Source organism: Colletes latitarsis, chromosome 10, assembly GCF_051014445.1.
Source record: "Colletes latitarsis isolate SP2378_abdomen chromosome 10, iyColLati1, whole genome shotgun sequence".
Lineage (NCBI taxonomy): Eukaryota > Metazoa > Arthropoda > Insecta > Hymenoptera > Colletidae > Colletes > Colletes latitarsis.
The window spans coordinates 21498940-21518287 of NC_135143.1; the positions used below are offsets into that span (position 1 = coordinate 21498940).

General features: G+C 39.4%; 5 protein-coding genes across 8 annotated transcripts in view; 2 read left to right on the forward strand and 3 right to left on the reverse strand.

Annotated features, from left to right (window-relative positions):
• Nucleotides 1-1430, forward strand: part of LOC143347107 (protein CDV3 homolog) — a 167911-nt gene extending 166481 nt beyond the window's left edge. For both annotated transcript variants that reach the window (XM_076776018.1, XM_076776017.1), the window contains exon 4: nt 55-1430. In XM_076776018.1, coding sequence (XP_076632133.1) covers nt 55-193 — 139 coding nt within the window. In that variant the 3' untranslated portion in view covers nt 194-1430. The remainder of the gene's footprint in view (nt 1-54) is intronic.
• Nucleotides 1431-3145: 1715 nt separating this feature from the next.
• Nucleotides 3146-5957, reverse strand: LOC143347110 (putative gamma-glutamylcyclotransferase CG2811). 2 transcript variants are annotated; one of them, XM_076776024.1, is made up of 5 exons: nt 5832-5957; nt 4081-4269; nt 3557-3706; nt 3360-3481; nt 3146-3278 (listed from the first exon to the last, which is right to left on the reverse strand). In XM_076776024.1, the coding sequence occupies exons 1-5, from the start codon at nt 5940-5942 to the stop codon at nt 3242-3244; spliced, it is 609 nt and encodes a 202-aa protein (XP_076632139.1). In that variant the 5' UTR covers nt 5943-5957; the 3' UTR covers nt 3146-3241. The 2 variants fall into 2 exon arrangements, with proteins under 2 accessions (XP_076632139.1, XP_076632136.1); XM_076776021.1 differs by having other exon boundaries at nt 3146-3481.
• A 223-nt stretch (nt 5958-6180) lies between these two features.
• Nucleotides 6181-14420, forward strand: L(2)k09022 (HEAT repeat containing 1 homolog l(2)k09022). 2 transcript variants are annotated; one of them, XM_076775996.1, is made up of 5 exons: nt 6181-6234; nt 7690-7838; nt 7915-12554; nt 12623-13840; nt 14250-14420. In XM_076775996.1, exons 2-5 carry the CDS (start codon nt 7697-7699, stop codon nt 14418-14420), a joined length of 6171 nt encoding a protein of 2056 aa, XP_076632111.1. In that variant the 5' UTR covers nt 6181-6234; nt 7690-7696. The 2 variants fall into 2 exon arrangements, with proteins under 2 accessions (XP_076632111.1, XP_076632110.1); XM_076775995.1 differs by lacking the exon at nt 6181-6234 and adding an exon at nt 7036-7602.
• Nucleotides 6361-7385, reverse strand: Galla-2 (MIP18 family protein galla-2). Its single transcript, XM_076776025.1, has 4 exons — nt 7286-7385; nt 6981-7105; nt 6807-6886; nt 6361-6735 (listed from the first exon to the last, which is right to left on the reverse strand). The coding sequence occupies exons 2-4, from the start codon at nt 7099-7101 to the stop codon at nt 6466-6468; spliced, it is 471 nt and encodes a 156-aa protein (XP_076632140.1). The 5' UTR covers nt 7102-7105; nt 7286-7385; the 3' UTR covers nt 6361-6465.
• Nucleotides 14421-14587: 167 nt separating the features above from the next.
• LOC143347101 (uncharacterized) overlaps nt 14588-19348 on the reverse strand; it is a 36325-nt gene continuing 31564 nt past the window's right edge. The window contains exons 7-9 of the mRNA XM_076776008.1: nt 17399-17581; nt 15497-15581; nt 14588-15145 (exon numbers count right to left, since the gene is read on the reverse strand). Coding sequence (XP_076632123.1) covers nt 15076-15145; nt 15497-15581; nt 17399-17581 — 338 coding nt within the window. The 3' untranslated portion in view covers nt 14588-15075. The remainder of the gene's footprint in view (nt 15146-15496; nt 15582-17398; nt 17582-19348) is intronic.

The window sequence follows — 19348 nt, forward strand, 5'->3', positions numbered from 1 at the left end:
ATTTAGATTTGTTATAGAATGAAGCCTAATTCACAAACGATACTTTTATTTCAGGAAACGAGATGAAGGTTCGTTCGAAGAAGTGCGTAATAAAGGGGGAAGTAGATCGTACAGTGTGCAGGATTCACAAGCTCAAGCGCCCAAACTTTCTCTGGGTAACAAATATGGTGCCCTCTCGCAAGATCAGAGCTGAAAGCATCTCCCTTGACTCAATCAAATGACAAACAATCAATATTGCGTCATCGCCTCTCTCCGTTTCGTGGCCCAGCTGCGCTATAAAATACGTTTTCTAGGATAGAACGCAACAACAAACGTGTATCATAGTACGCATCACGATCACACGTACATGCTCTAGTTTCGAAAGGCCCAGGCTGTAAATCTATTTCATTCGATAGGGATTGCCTGTCGCCAAACCGGATGCATCTCGATTAACGGGAAGTTAAATGTTCTCGCGGAGGTTTATTTTCGTACGAAGACATGCTCAAATATTTAGCACCAATTTTTGTATTTAATTTTTTTTTTTAATCTACGTGGATCGTACCGAACAAAGCGAGTACGATTCGTGAGGCGAAACGGAAGCCGAAATAGGACGATGGAAGAAGAGTTCGCGCGGTCGCATTAATTTTGCGCACGGTGCTGTTTTCATTTAGCGTGTATGCTTTACTACCACGTTCGATCGCTTTCGAAATATCGCAGAAATAGATTAGAACACATGATACTCATACATGGCAACCACGACAAGAAAAACGAAACACGTACATGCGTATACTTCACGCATGCACGCAAGAGAGTAACTTATTAAGTTAAATGATAACGGCGAAAGAAATCAATCGATTACGATCGAAAGACCTTTCAAAAATAACGATGAACCTACTTGGGCAGTCTTTTTTTTTTTGAAGGAAATCATTTCGCTCAACAGCAATGTATGTCAACGAACACAAAAAAAGTCTAGGTGAATTAAGATATATATATGTATAAATATATATGTATATGTTAATTAAAAATAACTGAATTCCGGGGCTGGGCTTTGGAACGGCGCAAAACATACAATACGAAGAAATAAAAAAAACGGATATACTGAACAAAAAATATATGCGAATATATATAGATATATATCAGAAAACGAACGAGTACGAAAGCTGAGAAAATTTAAGGGGCGTATACAAAAAAGAAACAAAAGAGAGAGAAAGTGAGAGACAAACACACACGCGCGCACGTATCGAATACAATATATACAAAAGGAAGACGTATGTACGCTTTTGTTGACGCTTGTTTAATTATTTTTGTTAATTTAGAGATTTCTGTCGCGAAAAAAAGGAAAAGGAAACTATAAGAGTTAATAATGGTGGGATTTTCCTGTGTGTGATCAGGAACTTGGGGTGCTAGGCGGTGTTATTTTTGAAAAAAGAAAAAAAAAAGAAAAAAGAAAAGGAACGAATAAAAGCTTGAGAAGCAAAGCAAGACACGAGCCATATACACAGAAGCGAGGAAGAGAAACAAACGGAGCCTTGTATAGTGAACGATATAAAAAAAAAATATGTGATTATTTATAATAAATTTCCTAGGACAACTTACACGAACTGCCTTAAAAGCATTTTAATTTTTGCGAACCACCCACAATGTGTGTCGGTGATCTCGCGGCTAGCTTTGAAACACGCGCGATGAATTGTATACTCGAGAGGGAGAGAGAAAGAGAGATTAAAATAGTCGTTTTATCTCGAGGATTGAAGAAACGTTTCTTGGGCATTTTCACACAGACCATTTCGAAAAGCTATGTTATTCGGTTGGCCAATTATTTCGTTCATTTTGCAAAGCAAAACACTACTATTTGTTCATTTGTGAGACTCGAGAACTGTGTACATACGTGTAGTATTGTGCACGATCGATAGGTAGGGTTCAACAAGATGTTGGAAAGACTCTAAGAGATTAACTGATTTAATGAAAAATTTTTTGTTTTTTTTTTTATATATATATATATTATTTTTCTTTTAATGAACGAATTGGTTGACCGACCTTCGTAGAATCAGAAATCGCCAACCTGCGATTTTTTCTATCGATTTCGCGCAGCTTTCCAGATAACTGGGTGAGAGGGAAAAGGGTCAGCAAGCCCTGATCGTAAATAGTGATCGAATATGAGGGAGAGAAACGAAGTCATGCAGCGGCATGTGTCTCTCGAACGACACCACCGAGTCGTCGACTCGTTGTCAGGACGACACGTGGACTTCGCCTGCCTTTTTGTTACAGAATAGATGAAATAAAATAATTTTTATCGCAACTGTTAACCGAGAGAAAGCGATAGAATGACAGAGGAAGCGAGAGTGCGCGAAAGAAAGAGAGTAGGATGCAGCGTGGCGAACGATAAACTTAATAAAGAAAAAAGAAGAAAAAAATCACACACAGAAATGTTCTGGTAACATTCTTCTTTGTTTCATTTCGTACACCTTCGACAACACGCGATGTTTAAGATTTAATTGTGAGAATTGAATAATAAACGTTTTTGCAAGTAACAGTGCACGCGCGGTTTGATGTTTTTTTTTTTTATTGTATGTATACGAGATATTTATATTTCAAGATATATTTTCGTGCTTCGAGAATAATTACATAATATACGAGATAATTTTCAACCGTTGCATCGGGGTTTTATTATTTTGTACCTGATGTACATTCCGAAACGCCTTCTCAACGATTAATTTGCTTTATTAAAAAAATATCACTTAAATTACTATTCGATAATATATTAAGAACTTTCACGGCACATATTCTTATAGTTGATAACACTGTTTCAGGCTCTCAGGTGTAAATCCTGTCTTTCTACAGATACATTTTCATGGTTTGTCATTACAACCATTAATGTAAATTATAACAAAGACAAAGAGCTATTCCTTTTATATTATTTGGTTATTTTTGGCGTTCTATGTTTCCTTCATTTGCACAAATGGAAGCGTAATATAAAAAGAGTATTAAAGGTTATACTTGAAAGCTATCAACACTATCAACTATAACTGTATTCGTAGCGACAAAGATACGCGAGTAACATAACCTAACCCTTTGCGATCCTAAAATCTATAACAGAATTCCGTGATAAAAAATGGTATTCATTTTACTATAGATGTATTGGAGTGCAAAGAGTTCAAGTTCAGTAATGTAATGCGACGAATGACCCTTTATTGACTACCAACAATGTAAATGTTCACGCACACATGCGATAAGGAAGCAATGAAAATTTTGCAAAGACTCTCCATCAAAACAAATCTTCGGGCCTTATTGTACTCTCCTCACTGGAAACAAATATTTCGAGGAATAATTAACAGGATAACTGAACTTCGCTTCTGTGATCGTATGTGGCCTCGCGAACGTACTTCTCACAATATTTCAGTCCGTGGCTTCCTTCGTTGCTGTAGGAGCTGTACATGGGGCCCTCCAACAAAGACGTCTTGAACTTCGGTAAAAAATATATCCAAACCTTCATCAAAACACCAACCTGAGAACAGATATAATGAACAAATTAATTTACCAGAAACGTTTCATGTTACGAATCTACGAGGAGGGCAATTACCTCCTCGAAGTTATCGTTCGATTTAATCTTGGCCTCCGGAGCCATAAAAACGTCTGCCTCCGATCGTTGGTAAAATGCTGGATGCTCTTCCAATTCGTCTAGTTTGTTTAGCATTTTAGTGTCGACATCGTATATTTCGCCCAGAACATGCTATTTATGTATAGGCATCAAAGAATCTTGAATTAGGATGACATATAATTGTATAATAAAAACAAATTTCAATTCCCAGTAGCGAAGATCGAAATACGGGATTCGGGTTTAACGTTAATACTGGCATCAATCTTCGTATTAGAAAGACAGAACTGCGAAGGTATATGCTTAGTTAAAATTCAAACGATCAAAGTTAATTATTGTAAGGAGAAAATATATTTGTACATATTTTAAATAACAGTGCCCACCGCAAAAAGCAAGAATTTACACCACTGTAGATACAGACGTGATCGCTATCTGTCATAAATCACGGGAAACGCGTGCATCAGCAACATTATCGACACTAATATTCCACCAACACGTGCAATACTCACGTGACCAACTCCGGGTTTCTTCAACATAAACGGTATATTATATTTGGTCGCAATAATTAACGGATACGGAATCGTGGTTTTCCCAAGTCCCAGAAATTTCGCGTATCCATTCGCAGTGTTTTGAATCAGACTGTGATTAGGCTCCCCTCGTTTCAATGTTCCGTACACGAACACGCGGTACAACGGGTTCTTGAACAAATTTTCGTACATTTTCAATTGTTTCGAGTCATATGCCAATTAAATCAACGAATCGTTTCGAACTTGACTTTGCATTTAAAAATTTAAACATCGACAACGACGTGTGTCAAATGTCTTTGATATTATTAGAAGATAACACCGCATAAGTTTCTTTCAGTTGATACGAGATGGCCGTGCCGAGCTAACATTCGTTGCGAATACGACTTTGGTTATGGCAAACTGGAGTTCATTCGTCGTGCACGTTTAGGAGAGAACAATTAGTTGCACCAGTCGACAAATACACTGAACACGGTTAAATTGTTGCAGAATTGTAATACGATGTTCGAGAATCAGTATCGGCTCGCATATAAACAATATTATGGACGATGAACTACGACGACACGCCTGACAAAGTTTCACTTTTGTACGTGCTATTTAGTGGCACTAGAGGCAGAGTGCACCGGGGACACCTCATTCCACTTTCTCACACTATGCCAGATCACGCGTACGTGAGCTCGTACAGTTTCGGAGAGTCGACAAAGGCAAACTGACACATGCCCCCTTTCTCGATTCTCCGAAGCTGCTCAAAGTAATTTCGGACTGTCTCGTGGGAGTCGAGAGAAAAAGGCTCACAATACCGTCTCGTAACGTCCATAGCAATCATACGAAAAAGTTAAATGAAACTAACAATTTTTCGATCTATTATATTTGGCACCTCATCTACCGCTGTACGGAACGAACTACTTCTCGATAAGCTTGGCATTCTGGTCGTCGATAGCAGATGTACTATTGAATTTTCCTACAGGCCTCTACTGACCATTGCTGACTATTGCTAATACTTCTGACAACCTATAACAATTACTACTTGCCTTTCCTTGCCCCTGCTGGTCTCTGCTAGCCTCAATTTGCCTCCACTGGCCTTTGCTGCCCCTTGAGGACCCCTGCTGGCTTCTGTTGACGACTCCTGATATTTCTGACAACGTACAACTATTGCTACTGACTACTGCAAACCTCTGCTTGCCTCAGTTGGCCACTGTCAGAAGTATCAGCAGTGGTCAGCAGCAGTCAACAGAATTACTTCGGGCAGCTTCGGAGAATCGAGAAAGAGGGCATGTGTTAGTTTGCTTTGTCGACTCTCCGAAACTCTACGAGCTCACGTACGCGTGATCTGGCATAGTGTGAGAAAGTGGAATGAGGTGTCCCCGGTGCACCCGGGGCTCCGACTGGCATCTCCGGCTAGAGGTCACGCGTGTATATTTCTTCGCCAATTTCTGGTTTCGTAATCAACTCTGCCACATTTCCGGTGTTCATTTACGCGAAACAATAAAACATGTAATCGAAATGCTACGCAAGATTCTTCAACTTAACTATAGGTTTTAATTAAAAAATAAGCTATCTTCTGTGTTCTCTTACTTTATACGTAACTTAAGATTTTTATACAATTTGTGTACATTATATTTCGTAGAAGTTTGTAGGTATATTTATTCTTTAGCAATCCCTAACTTAAAGACCAAATCGGTTTAAATGTAAGAAATGAGAAAAGAAATTCAAGAATAATTAATGTGGCGATTTACCTCGTCCGCTAACAATTGAATGTCCATGGTTTTCGATAAGTCATAGAACGAGTAAAAATCCAGAATTGCGATGTTCGTGAGCATCGCTGCGGCTGTAATGTGAAACAACATGGTTATAAAGTACGATGCAACAAAACGCGTTTTCGCGAACTGTTCAGCACGTATATCCCTGGACTCCACTGTTTCATAGGAGGTCGAAAGTTCAAACGATAAGAGCTTTCGCGAAATGACTCGAAGTGACGCTATTGATACATTATTTCCTTCAATCAATTTTGTCGATCTTCTGCAACCTCCATCCAGTGTTACCAGACGGCAGATCGGTGCCCGGAGGAAATTACCCCTCTACTTACGTACACTAATGCACAGGCACGTGTACGTGAGTTCCACCGTTTCAAGAAAGAAGGTGAATGTGAGCCTTTCTTTCTCGCTCCCGAAATAGTTGAAATCCGACTTACGTCAACCGGCGGCAGATTTCGAGTCTCGACGACGCAAGTCGGATTTCAGCTTCATGCATAAGAATATATTATAATTAATCGGAAACATCGTCAAATCGTTTATTATATATGTACAGATATCTTTTAATGGAAGAATTTCAACCAAATAAACATTATTCTAACTTGGACTTACAAAGTTATTAACACTTCATTCCAATGCACTGATTAATTACTTCAAGTAGATGGCTGTTTTCAAGAGCTGCAGCTACTCTTTCTTTGTCTGCCAGTTGTTTGTTCACTGCTGCTTCTGACATATGAGTACCTGGTGTAATTTCAACATTAACTTTAAACCTTGATGGTAAAGCTCGCAAAAGTTGTACCCTAATTGATAAACCGATCAATGTTGCCATACTGCAATGTGGTATCGTTGGAGTGAATTGTACATGAACTCTATTTGCCTTATTGTCAATCTGCAATGAAACATATTTGTAAACTAAATGATGTTGAATATTAAACTAATTAATAATAAGTAATTCATTACCTCTATAAGACTTTGTTCTACTACATTTAATTCTTCTAGTGTCAGGGGATGTTCAGGATCGTTGATGTTTCTAATAAGATCTGTAAATTAAATTTAATGTAAAGAATAATTCTTCACAAAAATATATATTACGATTTTAAAATCCGAGTCGATCAAACTGTTAAGAACACATACCAAAGATCTCACGCTCGTCGAACTCGTCCGCTATGTCCTCATCTTCGTCTTTAGCAGTAACTTGTCTTTCATCTATTTTCTTATACAATTTGGGATTAATATTTTCTAAGGCGTCACCCATCTTTCTAGTAAAACCACATTATTACGCTAGATGTAAATAATCAGATACTCTGGTGTTTATATCTAATTTTTGGAGTTAACCTAACTACGCGTCAATAACAACAGGCGAAAAGTCTTCTGTCACGACACTTTTATTAATGAAGTTGTTATTTTTTTTTGTTTCACACTATTTATAAGAAAATCACTGAATAAAGAGCTTCCAAGAGTTAGGCAAAACTGAGCTTTCTGATTGATAGTTTTTACTTGTAAACGATAGCAACTGATAATGACGATCTACTACTACTTTCATTGCATTGACAATGCTTTTTATAGAAAATGTACGCGTGCGTAGGAATGGCTGTGTATAGTAGTAGCACGTGTAATTTAAACAAAATTAATAATTGGATATACTATAAATAGTTGACATATTTTTTAATATTTTACGTATAAATAATAATACGGGTATTAATTATAGACACAGCCTATTTGGTACATTTATTGAGAACGAATACGAGAATATAAAGTGAGGTTATATTCACATTTCACGTACCGGTTTTTTGCGTTTAAAACATTTCAAAATTTTTAATACTTAAATAATTTTTTATTTCAGATCCAGAATGGCTACATCCCTTGCAGAACAATTGAAGAAGCTCAGAACACCACAGACTAGTATTTTACTACAGGACACCAGACGTGCTAGCTTGTTATTTGATCCAAAAGAAGCTGCTAATTTAGATAGGGAAACAGTTTTGAATATTGGTAAGAGACTAATTAAGTCATGGAATGTATACATTTTAATCATGTTTGATAACTAAATACATAATCTTTTTTATAGGTCAAAATGGGTTACAAGAATTGGGTAAGTTATCAGACCTGTTTTTAGAATTTGAGAGAACACTTTTTGCACAAAGTTCACTCAGTCTTGAACGTGCTGTACAGGATGTTAAAGTTAACAAAAAGTTGGATGGGGAGATTGAAAAGTTTCTGATTCTTTTATCTCCATACTTTTTGCTCAATAATGCTCACAAAGCACTCGAATGGTTAATACATAGATTTCGTATTCACGAATTTAATAGGGATCAATTTCTACTACTAATTTTACCTTATCACGAAACTCGAATGTTTGTAAGAGCATTACAGTTATTAAATCTGTCAGATGCAGCCGATAAATGGCACTGGTTAAAACCTCTTCAAAAGCCAGGTGTCCCACTAGCTACAGTATCATTGATCAATCGTCTTAGATCTGATAATGGTCTTCTAAAACTTATTTGTAATCATGTTATTGTTGCTACAAGAGTGTACTCGAATAGAGCAACTTGTTTAAGTACATTGTATGCATTCTATACCACTTCCATATTAGGGATTATCGATCAGTCACCTACCATGTCAGAAGTTCAAATAAATCACATGTTGCCAACAATTTTGAGAGGCCTGGAAAGTCCAATACCTGATTTCACAGCTGGTACTTACATGATTTTGGCAATGCTAATGACCAAAGTGAAATTGAATAATGAAACTACAGAAAAGTTACTTCCAAAAATGTTTAAGAAAACACATTTGAAGGAAGAATTAATGGTTTTAATATTTTTCTTATACAATTCACCGACCTATCAACTGACTACAGTTTCCAATGGCCTCGCAAATCGATTATCGGAGCTGTCTTGGTTCGTTGAGCTTGCGATAAAGCTTCAATCGTCCAACACCAATGTATTAAAATTCATCGTGCCCCTGCTGCAAACCAGTTGCCGTGTAATTTTAAACAACCCATCAGAAACGACGCGCATTCAGAACATGGTCAGCGAGATATTGACGCGAATAAAGCTAGATAACAATGGGGTAGACACCATTTTGTGGAACGTGTTGGAAAAGGAATTCCTCGCGAACAATATATCAAACGAAGCAAGGGATTTTCTGATGCGTTTGTATCAATGCTTCGAGAAAACGTATCCGGAAAGATTCGACGATTATCTGAAAAATCTCATGAAACGCAGCGATACCGATAAAGATTCAAAACTAGCGTTACAGTTTCTCACATCGTGGCATTTTGGAGCGAAAGATACACAAGACTCCGTGGGTATCCTCGACAGATTGATTCACATTAGTCCGGAACAAAGAATTATGGCGTTGGAAACCCTGGCGAAAAAAAACGTGAACATACCGGATAGTTTCAAGGATATGATGACAAGTACGTTGCAAGCTAGATTCAGCGACAGCGAAATAAACGTGATCAAAGCGTTGCTGTCCCTTCCTACGAATCGTCTGACAGCTTTGCTTCCTGTGGATATGTTGATCGACGAGTTAAAAGTGTTACTATCGAGCTGTCATAGTAGCAGTCGGAAAGTATTAGCAAAACCAGCTCTGAAGATACTGTTGGAACTTTGCGAGGTGGGAGACGATACCAGCGTCTTCATCACGTCGCTCTCGTATTTGTTTCCAAATGACGACGCAGACGTGAGTATCGCGATGGAGGTTTTGCAATCAAACTTTGCCAAAAAGAACGCTTATATGCAACACGTGCGGAAGGACTTGGGCAAGTCGCCTAACGCGGAAGCGGTGTCGTCGGCGGCATTTCATAATATATTGAACTGGGAACTCTTGCCTCCGACCGAAAGTATATTAAGCGCCATGAAACAACAGATTGCTCACGGCGACGCAGCCACCATGTTCTTCAATCTGATTCTATTGGGATCCGTGTGCAGAGTTCCCGTTGGGTTCTTGCATCCTGAAATCGCCAGAGAGGTTATCGAAATGGCCACAGAAATAATCAAGAAGTATCCGCAAGTAAAGATGTTGCAAAATTGTAACAATATAACAGGTAACAATATACAGACTGCTATCGAATTGACTTCGCAAGGAGTGCTGCCGTTGCAAGTCGGTACTTACGTCCTGGAAATGGTTCACAGACGTTTGGACTTGAAATTGAATTCGAAGTTTGACTTTGAGAACAATCCCCATCGGAGTAATTTGATTCTAAGACTGCTAGAAATGTTTTTCGAGGGAATAGAGAACAAGTACTGGCGCAAGCATTATTCTCGTTGCTTGCAAATATTTTTCCAACGACACTTTGCCACGGTAAAAGATCTGATCCAATTTCTATCTCAGCTGTACATAAAACCAGTACAAGTGCAAACATCGTTCTACTGTTTGAAGATAACTTTGGTACTTCTGGATCAATGCAAGTCCTTGCAATGGGCGTTCCAGGATAAAGTCTTTGTGACAAACTTGCTAATTTCGCTAGCCAGAGAAAACAACGAGTGTCGAATAGCCGCGTTGGATGTCCTTAAGAAACTCATGCATTCCTTCAACTTATCAACAGATACATTCTCAGCTTTGTTACAAGAATTGGTGGCTAGAAGTTCAGAGATATCGCTGGATCCTGATCAGCTGTCGCTGTCCCTTTACGTTCTACTTTCTCCGGACCCGGATGTATGCGCGCAATTGAAGTCTGACCTACGAAAAAATCTCCAACAAGCACAACAATTTGTGTTCGAGGTAGCCAAGGACCCAGAGACCCCAATACACGTTAAATCACAACTGTTGGATATTCTGGTTCACGTTAATGGGCCAACGATACTCGAGCGACTAGCTCCCCTTGGGCTCGAGCTTTTACAGACCCTGCTCACGGAATCCAAAAGTAAATCAACCGGGAACGCGTTGAAGAATATACTTCAGAGATTTAACAGTACAACGGTGAAAGTTCTCACTGTTCCGCAAGCATGGCAACTGTTCGAGGACAGTATAGTCGAGCACAAAGCTGAGATAATGACGGAAACCGGCGTGCTCTATCCAACGAGTGTAATTCTTTTAAAACAGATAGAAAAGACCTTTTTCGAGAGCGCTGGAAAAGTGTCGCCCGAACTCCAGAAGAAGATCCTTGCCAAACTGGTGGACGTGGTGACCGATAGTAATACGAGCAACGTGATTTCTGTAGCCAATAGAGCGATCAGAAGGATTCGTATGAACGCGGAGCTCATAGTAAACGAGTTACAAACGATGAAGAATCTGAAAAATCTCGAGTTAAATAACGCCATGGTGAAAAACAAGAAACGATTGAACGTACGTTACATTCCCGATCCAACGATAATCAATAGAAGGGAATGGAAACGCGGGGTAACGCTTCTAGAATTCGTTCAACAAGCTAATAACATCGAGCACGAGGAACTCCTTTATCCGATCTTGTTCGATTTGTTGAAGATGTGTCTCAGCTTCGAGGAACAGAGCCCCATAGAGTATACTAATCAGTTGTTGTTGTCGACGATTCATCGACTCGCGGTGAGCAAGCTGCCCATACGGGACGCCCATCTGCAGGTAGACCTGATAACTCAGTGCATCAGGACCTCGAGGAATCCTCAGACTCATCATCACGCCTTGCTAGTTTTGGTGGAGCTTTTAAAGATCGTCGACGTACGCTGCGCTCTTTACACCATCATGCCCATATTCACCTTCATGGGCAGCTCGGTGGTGCGTCAGGATGACGCCTATTCGATACAGATCATCTCCAAGACCATCGAGACAGTGGTCCCCATAATAAACGCGGCCGAGAACGAGACTCACGCGTGCGAAGTTTTGAGAACCTTCATCGTTTCTCTGCCAGACATTCCCGAGCACAGACGAATGCCTCTGTTCGTGAAGCTGTTACAACTGCTGGACAATCATTTCCATTTGTACTATCTGCTCACTTTCGAGAGCCACGTTGTGTCTAGAACGATGCGTATCATGAACCAGAAGACGCCTGGTCAGAGACTGGAGTTCGCTCTGCAGGTGTCTCACGAGTTTCCACCTGGCAGACTCGCCCAAGTCTGCGTGAAGCTAGCACAGTTCATGAGGGAATTGCCAGTCGACATAGAAGAGGAAGAAGACCGTAAAGCTGCCATGTCTTTTAAGTACAAGCACATCTTCGACGTGGCCAACAACAATCCCAAACATCTGAGACACTACAAGTACATTCTGGTGCAGTTCGTGAGCAACCTGTTGTCGTCTCCCGATTTTATCAATCGAGTCGCGGAGCTCAACCCCGTCGAAGTGAACAACGTGAGACCGTACTACGATCAACTGATCATCGAATTGATTCTGTTGATCGAGAGCACTTCGAAAAACGCAGACAAACATCAAGGAAAACCGATCGGTAAATATTGGAAGGTTCTTCTGCATCATCTCTACGACGTACTCGATCTCGTCAACAATTTGCTGCCAAACGGAATCTTTCTGGTTAGTATCAAGCGTCTGATGGAGCACAAGTTGTTGACGGTCAAGAGGAAAGCTCTGGAACTACTAAACACGCGACTCCAGCAACGGAAATTCGGCGAGGAGGATTACGTAGATTTACTAAACTTGATCGAGTCCCTGTTGAACATTATCGATACACGAGTTAAATCGGAATCGCAGGAACAGGAAATTGTTCAACAGACTGTTCTGATTACGTTGAAACTACTAGCCAAATTGTTGGCCACGGAACATCCTACGGTGTTCAAACCGGTAAGCGGACAGTTATTCAAAAACATGCTCTGTCTATGCATTTGTATTACGCTGCAAATATTTTTCAGATCCTGGAGATGACCACTAAACTTTTGCGGACAAAGGAAGGGCCGGTGTTGGGTAGCGCGGCGCTGTGCGTTGCAGAATTATGCAGCTCTATGCGCATCCACGCTATACCATCGCTGAATAAATTCGTTCCAGCGATTCTGCAGCTGCTGGAGAACCATTGCCATCAAGACGTGCCGGACGTGATAGTCGTCAGTATAGTGAGTGCGTTGCAGAAGATCGTCGACTCCGTGGGAAACTTCTTGTCCCTGTACTTGGACCAATTGCTGTTCGAACTGGCGAGGCTAAATTCTTTGTACACCGATACCGAGCATCCAAAGATCGGCGTTGTGGTGTCGCGTTTGAAGGCGACGACACAGAAGCTGTCCAGTTGCATATCTCTGCGAGTATTGTTGCCAGCCGTGAACAGAACTTACGACACGTTGCTCGCGAAAAAGACGTATCAGTGTATACCAGCGCTGATGATCGTCTTGGCAGAGTCCTTCAACAGCGTCCAGCCGACAGATTTAAGCGCGGCCATACCGGATTTGGGCATGTTCTTCTTGAAAGTTTTACAATTCCGCGAAGACATTTCTAACGACGACATGGAAATAGACGACTCGGAAGTGACATTGAGGAACGTGGTGGTCGTGGAGGAGAGCGCCAGCAAAGCACTGGTTGCACTTATTTTGAAGCTCAGCGAGGCCACGTTCAGGCCATTTTATTATAAATTGTACGATTGGGCTGCCAGGAATCCACAGTACAAGCAACGAAGCATCACGTTCTATAGACTGTCGGCTAATATAGCAGAATGCCTGAAGTCGTTGTTCGTCCTCTTCGCCGGTCACTTCCTCAAACACGCGGCTGTGTTGTTGAGCAGCAACAATCCAGCGATCTCGGAGGAGCCTCAAGAAATGACTCTTCCCGAAGACTCGAGCAAGATCGAATTGGTGGAAGCTATTTTACTAACCCTCTACCGGGTCTTCAGTTACGACGCGCGTAATGTCGTGACCCAAGAGAGATTCGAAATATTGTCGCAACCCATCGTGGATCAACTCGAGAACACTATGGGCACTAGAGAGGAATACGAGAAGAGAACGAACGAACTTGTAGTGCCTTGCGTCGCAGCCTTTGCCAGCGCCATTCCTGATGATTCTTTGCACAAACAGCTGGTCTACCAAACGTTACTCAAGACCAGACACGCGAAACCCTACGTCAGAAGCGCAGCACTGAACGCATTGGTGAGTAGAAGTTCACTATTACTCCATTTATTTTTTATTATATGCTTTATTAATTTCCAACAGAGATCGTGATCGTATTCGAATTATTTTTAATTATATGTAAAACGAATCATTTCGAAAATACATGTACCTTTGAATAAGATTTATTTTCATCAAAAATATATAAACTTTTATTTTTGCATAATACACGTAACGCGGGACTCGCGTGATTTTCAATTTACTTGCCTCATTGGATGGTACACGCGAGGCTGAGCCTCGGATCGAGATGAAAAATAACTAGCTATCTCTCTTTTAAGTGATCTGGTGGTTCCCGTATTGTCACTATAGCAATCGTCACGCAAACTCGTTTCTCGAGGTCATTCTAATTATACTGCTGTTTTCTATTCGCGATTTTCTTCCGTGAACACAGGTCGAGATTGTAAGGAAGCTAGGAGAGGATTTCATGCCACTATTACCAGAAACTATACCATTCCTGGCAGAATTATTAGAGGACGAGGATGAAGCAACGGAGAAATGCGCGCAGAACGCAGTTCGCACCCTGGAAGAAATTTTAGGAGAACCCTTACAGAAGTACTTTTAAACTAACACGTCTAACTACATCAACGATTGTACATACAAGTGTGATCGATGCAATAAAACAAATTCATTTTTATTCTTTATTTTCATTTACGTTCCCTCCTACTGTACCGAAGAATAGGTTTTATTTATCAATTCCGATCGATTAGACATCAAATAGTAGCAGCCGTATTAAGAAAACATCCGTTTATTCTTAACTTAGTCACAATTTGGACGAAATATAGAATATATTATTTCCTTACATTATAATACATTACCGTAAATGTGTGTGTACGTCAAATTATGGCAGCACTAAATAGGCGCCTGAGTTCTAACATTGACAGCGAATTTATACGCGGCAATGATCGCATTTATAGTCTTTCTTTGAGAGCGTCCCCATTATATTTACGCGCGTGAAACGTTGCTTGATCGCGCAACCTACTTCGACGAAGAACATCGCTTTAGAACGAAATGATATAACACGAATTTCGAGGATCCCCGACTTTTCTCGACAGCGATCCCTCGCGACTTAACGCTTAAGGGGAAATAAAGCGGTCGAGGCCTCTCGACGACCCTTTTGGAGATTGATTTTTGGTCATCCTCGTAGAAAAATGCAACGTAGGCCTCATCGCTAACGTTCTTGCCGGCACCGTGAACTTAACTGTCGATTCTCGCACAATTTACACTTGGGGCACCTCTGTTGAATTCCGCAGAGCCATCTCCTCAGCGTGTTCTATTGGCGGGAATTTCCTGCAAATCAAATTCAATTTATTATCTACATTTAAAAAAGAAAATAGTTTATGTTATAGTATAAAGCCGAGGAAAACCGAAGAGAAGTCGTTAAAGTAAAAGTAAAACCTACTGTCTTTTATTTTGGTTCTTTTGTGTGTTATCATAACTTACATCGGCAGAGTAAATAAGTGATAATAAATCTGTGTTATTAAAATAGAAAAGAACAGAGTTCACCTTGGTGATCAGTACAGAGAAAGCGCCTTTACCAATTCCAAAATTGTTTTTATTGTATGATATTTAAGAAAGAACCAAGGAAAAGAGGAGGGGAGGAACTTTGCAGTTCGTAGTTGTATCGCGAATGTGACTCACCTCTTTCTATACTGGAAGATAATGTAAACAATGATGGCATTGCCGACGAACAGCAGAGCAATTAGAACGGTCGGCAAGACGATGTCTATAAAACAGAAAGAAAATGTGTTGTTAATAAAATATCTGGCCGCGTGCGAATTTCCATCCTTCATTTTTACTATTAGCCGTCTCGTACCACGCCTCCGAGCGTGGCATAGTGAACTTTGGACAGACGGTGACTAATCGGACGAAGTTTGTCGTTTGCACGATCGTTTCCGTGTTGATTGCCCTTTAATCGAGGGTATTTCAATTGCTATTAATAGGGAAATTGTGTTTTTCATTGTGCTGAATCATTGTTATGATACCAAGGGTTGGACGAAACGAGCAGCTTGGAAGTAGATGGCAAATGAAGTCTAACAAAACGATCATGCACGATAATTTTCTGTATTTGTCTTCCGCGACTACTGTTTGCTCCAACTCTTTATTTTATTTGCAGAATATTCCATTAGTTTTGGGCTTTCCAAGTCAACAAATGTTAAACCAAGCTTCCAGATTGTTGCAATTGAAGAATCTTTTAGCTTGATTTTGTTGTATATTTATGCATCGTCGGGACTTATATGCATATTTTATTTGTAAAATGTTTATTCTAGAGGAGACACTTTTTTAAGCTGAAATCAGTGGCTCACTTGCTTCTATTTAAATCAAACGACTGTAAATTGTCATTTCTTTAATTACTTGGTCGATAATTCATTTCTAAAAATTTTCAAGGGCCCAACAGATCATAGATATCTTATTTTTGTATTAAAAATTCGAAAAAATCCGGGGAACGAGCGTTTCGTATGCAACAACGTAAACAATGACGAGTGATAAGGAACTGGGAAGCTTGCACAATCACTTTAATATGCGTGGTTATCTCGAAACTCAGGATCTCAATTTTAACAAAGCAAAGCCAACGGACTGCAATATTCTCGATAATTGTTCCGTAATATTGTCGAGCAAGTGCAGCGTTGCTCGATAACGAATCGCAAATCTTCAACTCAGCCTTCTTTTGTTCATACTAAAACAACGTATTCGTAATATGATATCTCAAAGAATCTGAAATTAATTAAATCCCATAAATTCTATAAAAAACCAGTTGGTTGACGGTGATATGAAAATAAAGAAATTTGAATAATTTTGTAAACAAAGGATATAAAAATATTTTTAAATTATTTAAAATACACGAGGCTTAGATTTCCATAATTTAAGTGATCCAATCTTCTTTGGAGTTGCGAATATAATTTTGCATTAGACATAAGCGAACGATACTCGGCGCAGGCAGTAACGAATCCAAAAGCTATGTTTAAAAAGCGAAAAAGTATAAGTGCAATGAATTACAGGTTTTTCAACGGACCATTATATTACGTAATACGTGTACGCAAAGATTTGAACTGCAGTTTTTAAACGTCGACTATATTACGTAACAATTGCGTTGGCAAGAATTCTTTTCTGAAACAACGTACCCAGCGGTCAAGAATTATTATAAATTCATTCGTAAATCGCACGTGTTATCATAATAGCAAAAAAGTACACTTTCCACTTTTTTCCTCGGAGACACTTCCGTACAAGGGAATCACGATGTCACAGCACATATTCAATTCTCATAAAATTTTCATTATTAATCGATTCACCAACATTACTCGTTGTGCACAATTTTTTATTCGCAATTTATCGAACATAAACTCCGGAGTAGTTGGATCGGCCATAAACAATCGCCTCGGCGCCACTTGTTGTCGAGCATCGACGTTTGTGGCACAAATACGCGAACAGTCCTCGATTACGATGACAACGGCTTGAAGAACGATTCGATTTCAAGCGAGAGGAAGAATTTGAACGATCGATTCGACAAATTAAATGGAATTTTTTCAAGTCGAATACACTGACCTACAACGTAGTCCGTTTGCTTCATCATCGCTGATTGCGCTGAATCCATAACCTCCCTGGTGCCGACCGCGACTGCGTCCTCGCCCCGTCCGATTCTAACCCCTGTGCCAAGGACGTTGTCCCCGGATAGACTTGACAACTGGTGGTGCTCGTGTTCCGTCTTCAGAATCACCGCTGACGTGGCTGTCGAAAAAGAGCAAACAAAAATGATCAGACACCCGTTCTACAGAATCTCTGGATCCCCAAAATTCTCGTTTAAGCGAATATTCTAGACTAGACTATTCTAGATTATATTTTTGACCTGTATTTAAGAAGTTCTGCTTGCTCGAAACCACAGAAATTATTGGCATAAAAGGAACACGTTGATTTCTTTGTACCTTCGTAAAAGGGAACAAAGCTTTTTCTTTTGAGCATAAAGTTCAAGTAATCCGGTTACTCGAGTAATTTACAGTCACAAGACAGCGATGAAAAGAGATCGTAAAGATAGGATCATTTTCCAGAGCTCTCAATACAACCGGAAACAAAACTTATATGGAACGAAAGTATTCGTGTCTTGAACCGTTACGAAAATACAGGCTGCCTCAGTATCGATGAACCTACATGAAAGTATAAATAACTGTTTTCGAAATTATCGAATTTGAATAAAAGTAACTTTAGTATGTCCGCCCACTTCCAACTCTTCCTATTTGTACAAATGCCTTTAGTAGTCGGGGAATAGTTATGGCGGGGATGGGTTTGTAGTGTCGTGTAGTGAGAGAAATAATACATGAAAAAGAAAAACAGCAAGCAAAATTTAACAGGAAAGGGGCTAATAGAAAGAAAAATGATACGTAAAACTAGTTAAAACGAAAAACAGAACATTATAGGTATATAAAAGCTACAAAGAATAAAACATTATCCCGGAGTTGTTGAGGTTATGTAAGCATGTGGTTATGAGCGGGAAAAAAGCCACCTAGAATCTTTTAGGAATAAATCGGCAAGAATTGTTTCCAATACAAAACTAGCAATGGAAGATGAAAAGTAAAAGACTCTAATATTAGAAAAATAGGAGGACAAGGAGGAAGACTACGAGATTAATTCGAAATACAAAGCGTCGAAATTGACCCTACTATTAGAGAAAATGAACAAGATGGGTACTGAAATAAAAGAAATAGAAATTGGAAACGAGAATAATAGATTTGGAAAGAATAGATGAATACAGATGCCAACAAGGAAGAAGAAACAACCTTACAATAGAAGGGCTAGAAATAAAGAACAACTTGGAAGAGGTTTAAATAAACAAGAAAACACTGCAAGGAAAAGGGATCTATATCAATGGTGACCTGACTAAACAAGAACAAGAAATGCAGAAGAAAATAGCAGAAATAGCAGCCGAAGAAAGAACAAAAGGTAATGTTAAAATTGCAATGGACATGGTTTATACTTTATTTCTTAATTCAATCATACAAACACTCATTCCCTAACGTCTCTTGGGTCTCTCTAACTTTCCACAGTCTTCTAATAACTGTTTGTATGTTCCATAATCCCTTTGACAAAATTCACACTTTCTTTTCCCTTTGTCTAATTAATAGTTATTTCATAGTTCTGTGTCACCACATCTTGCTCTCACGGTTAGCCATTGACTATCACTTCTGCCTTCTTTTCCTAGATATTCAGCACAAGTTCTTATAAACTTGTAGCTACTATTGTATCTTGATTCTGTTATTTATATATATATATATATATATCTTTTTCTTTCATTATGCACAAGCAATTAAATCCTTACAAGAAAGCTTATATAAATGGAGATAAATATATATGGAAATAATATAACAATGAGGCAAGATTATTTCCTGACAATTAGTTTTGAAACTTCCTGTACGGCCGTTTGCGATAAAAACAACTTGCTCGTGCAGAATATTCAATTCTTTTCTTTCACGTTTGCTCCGTAATAACACCGTTGGCAACGAA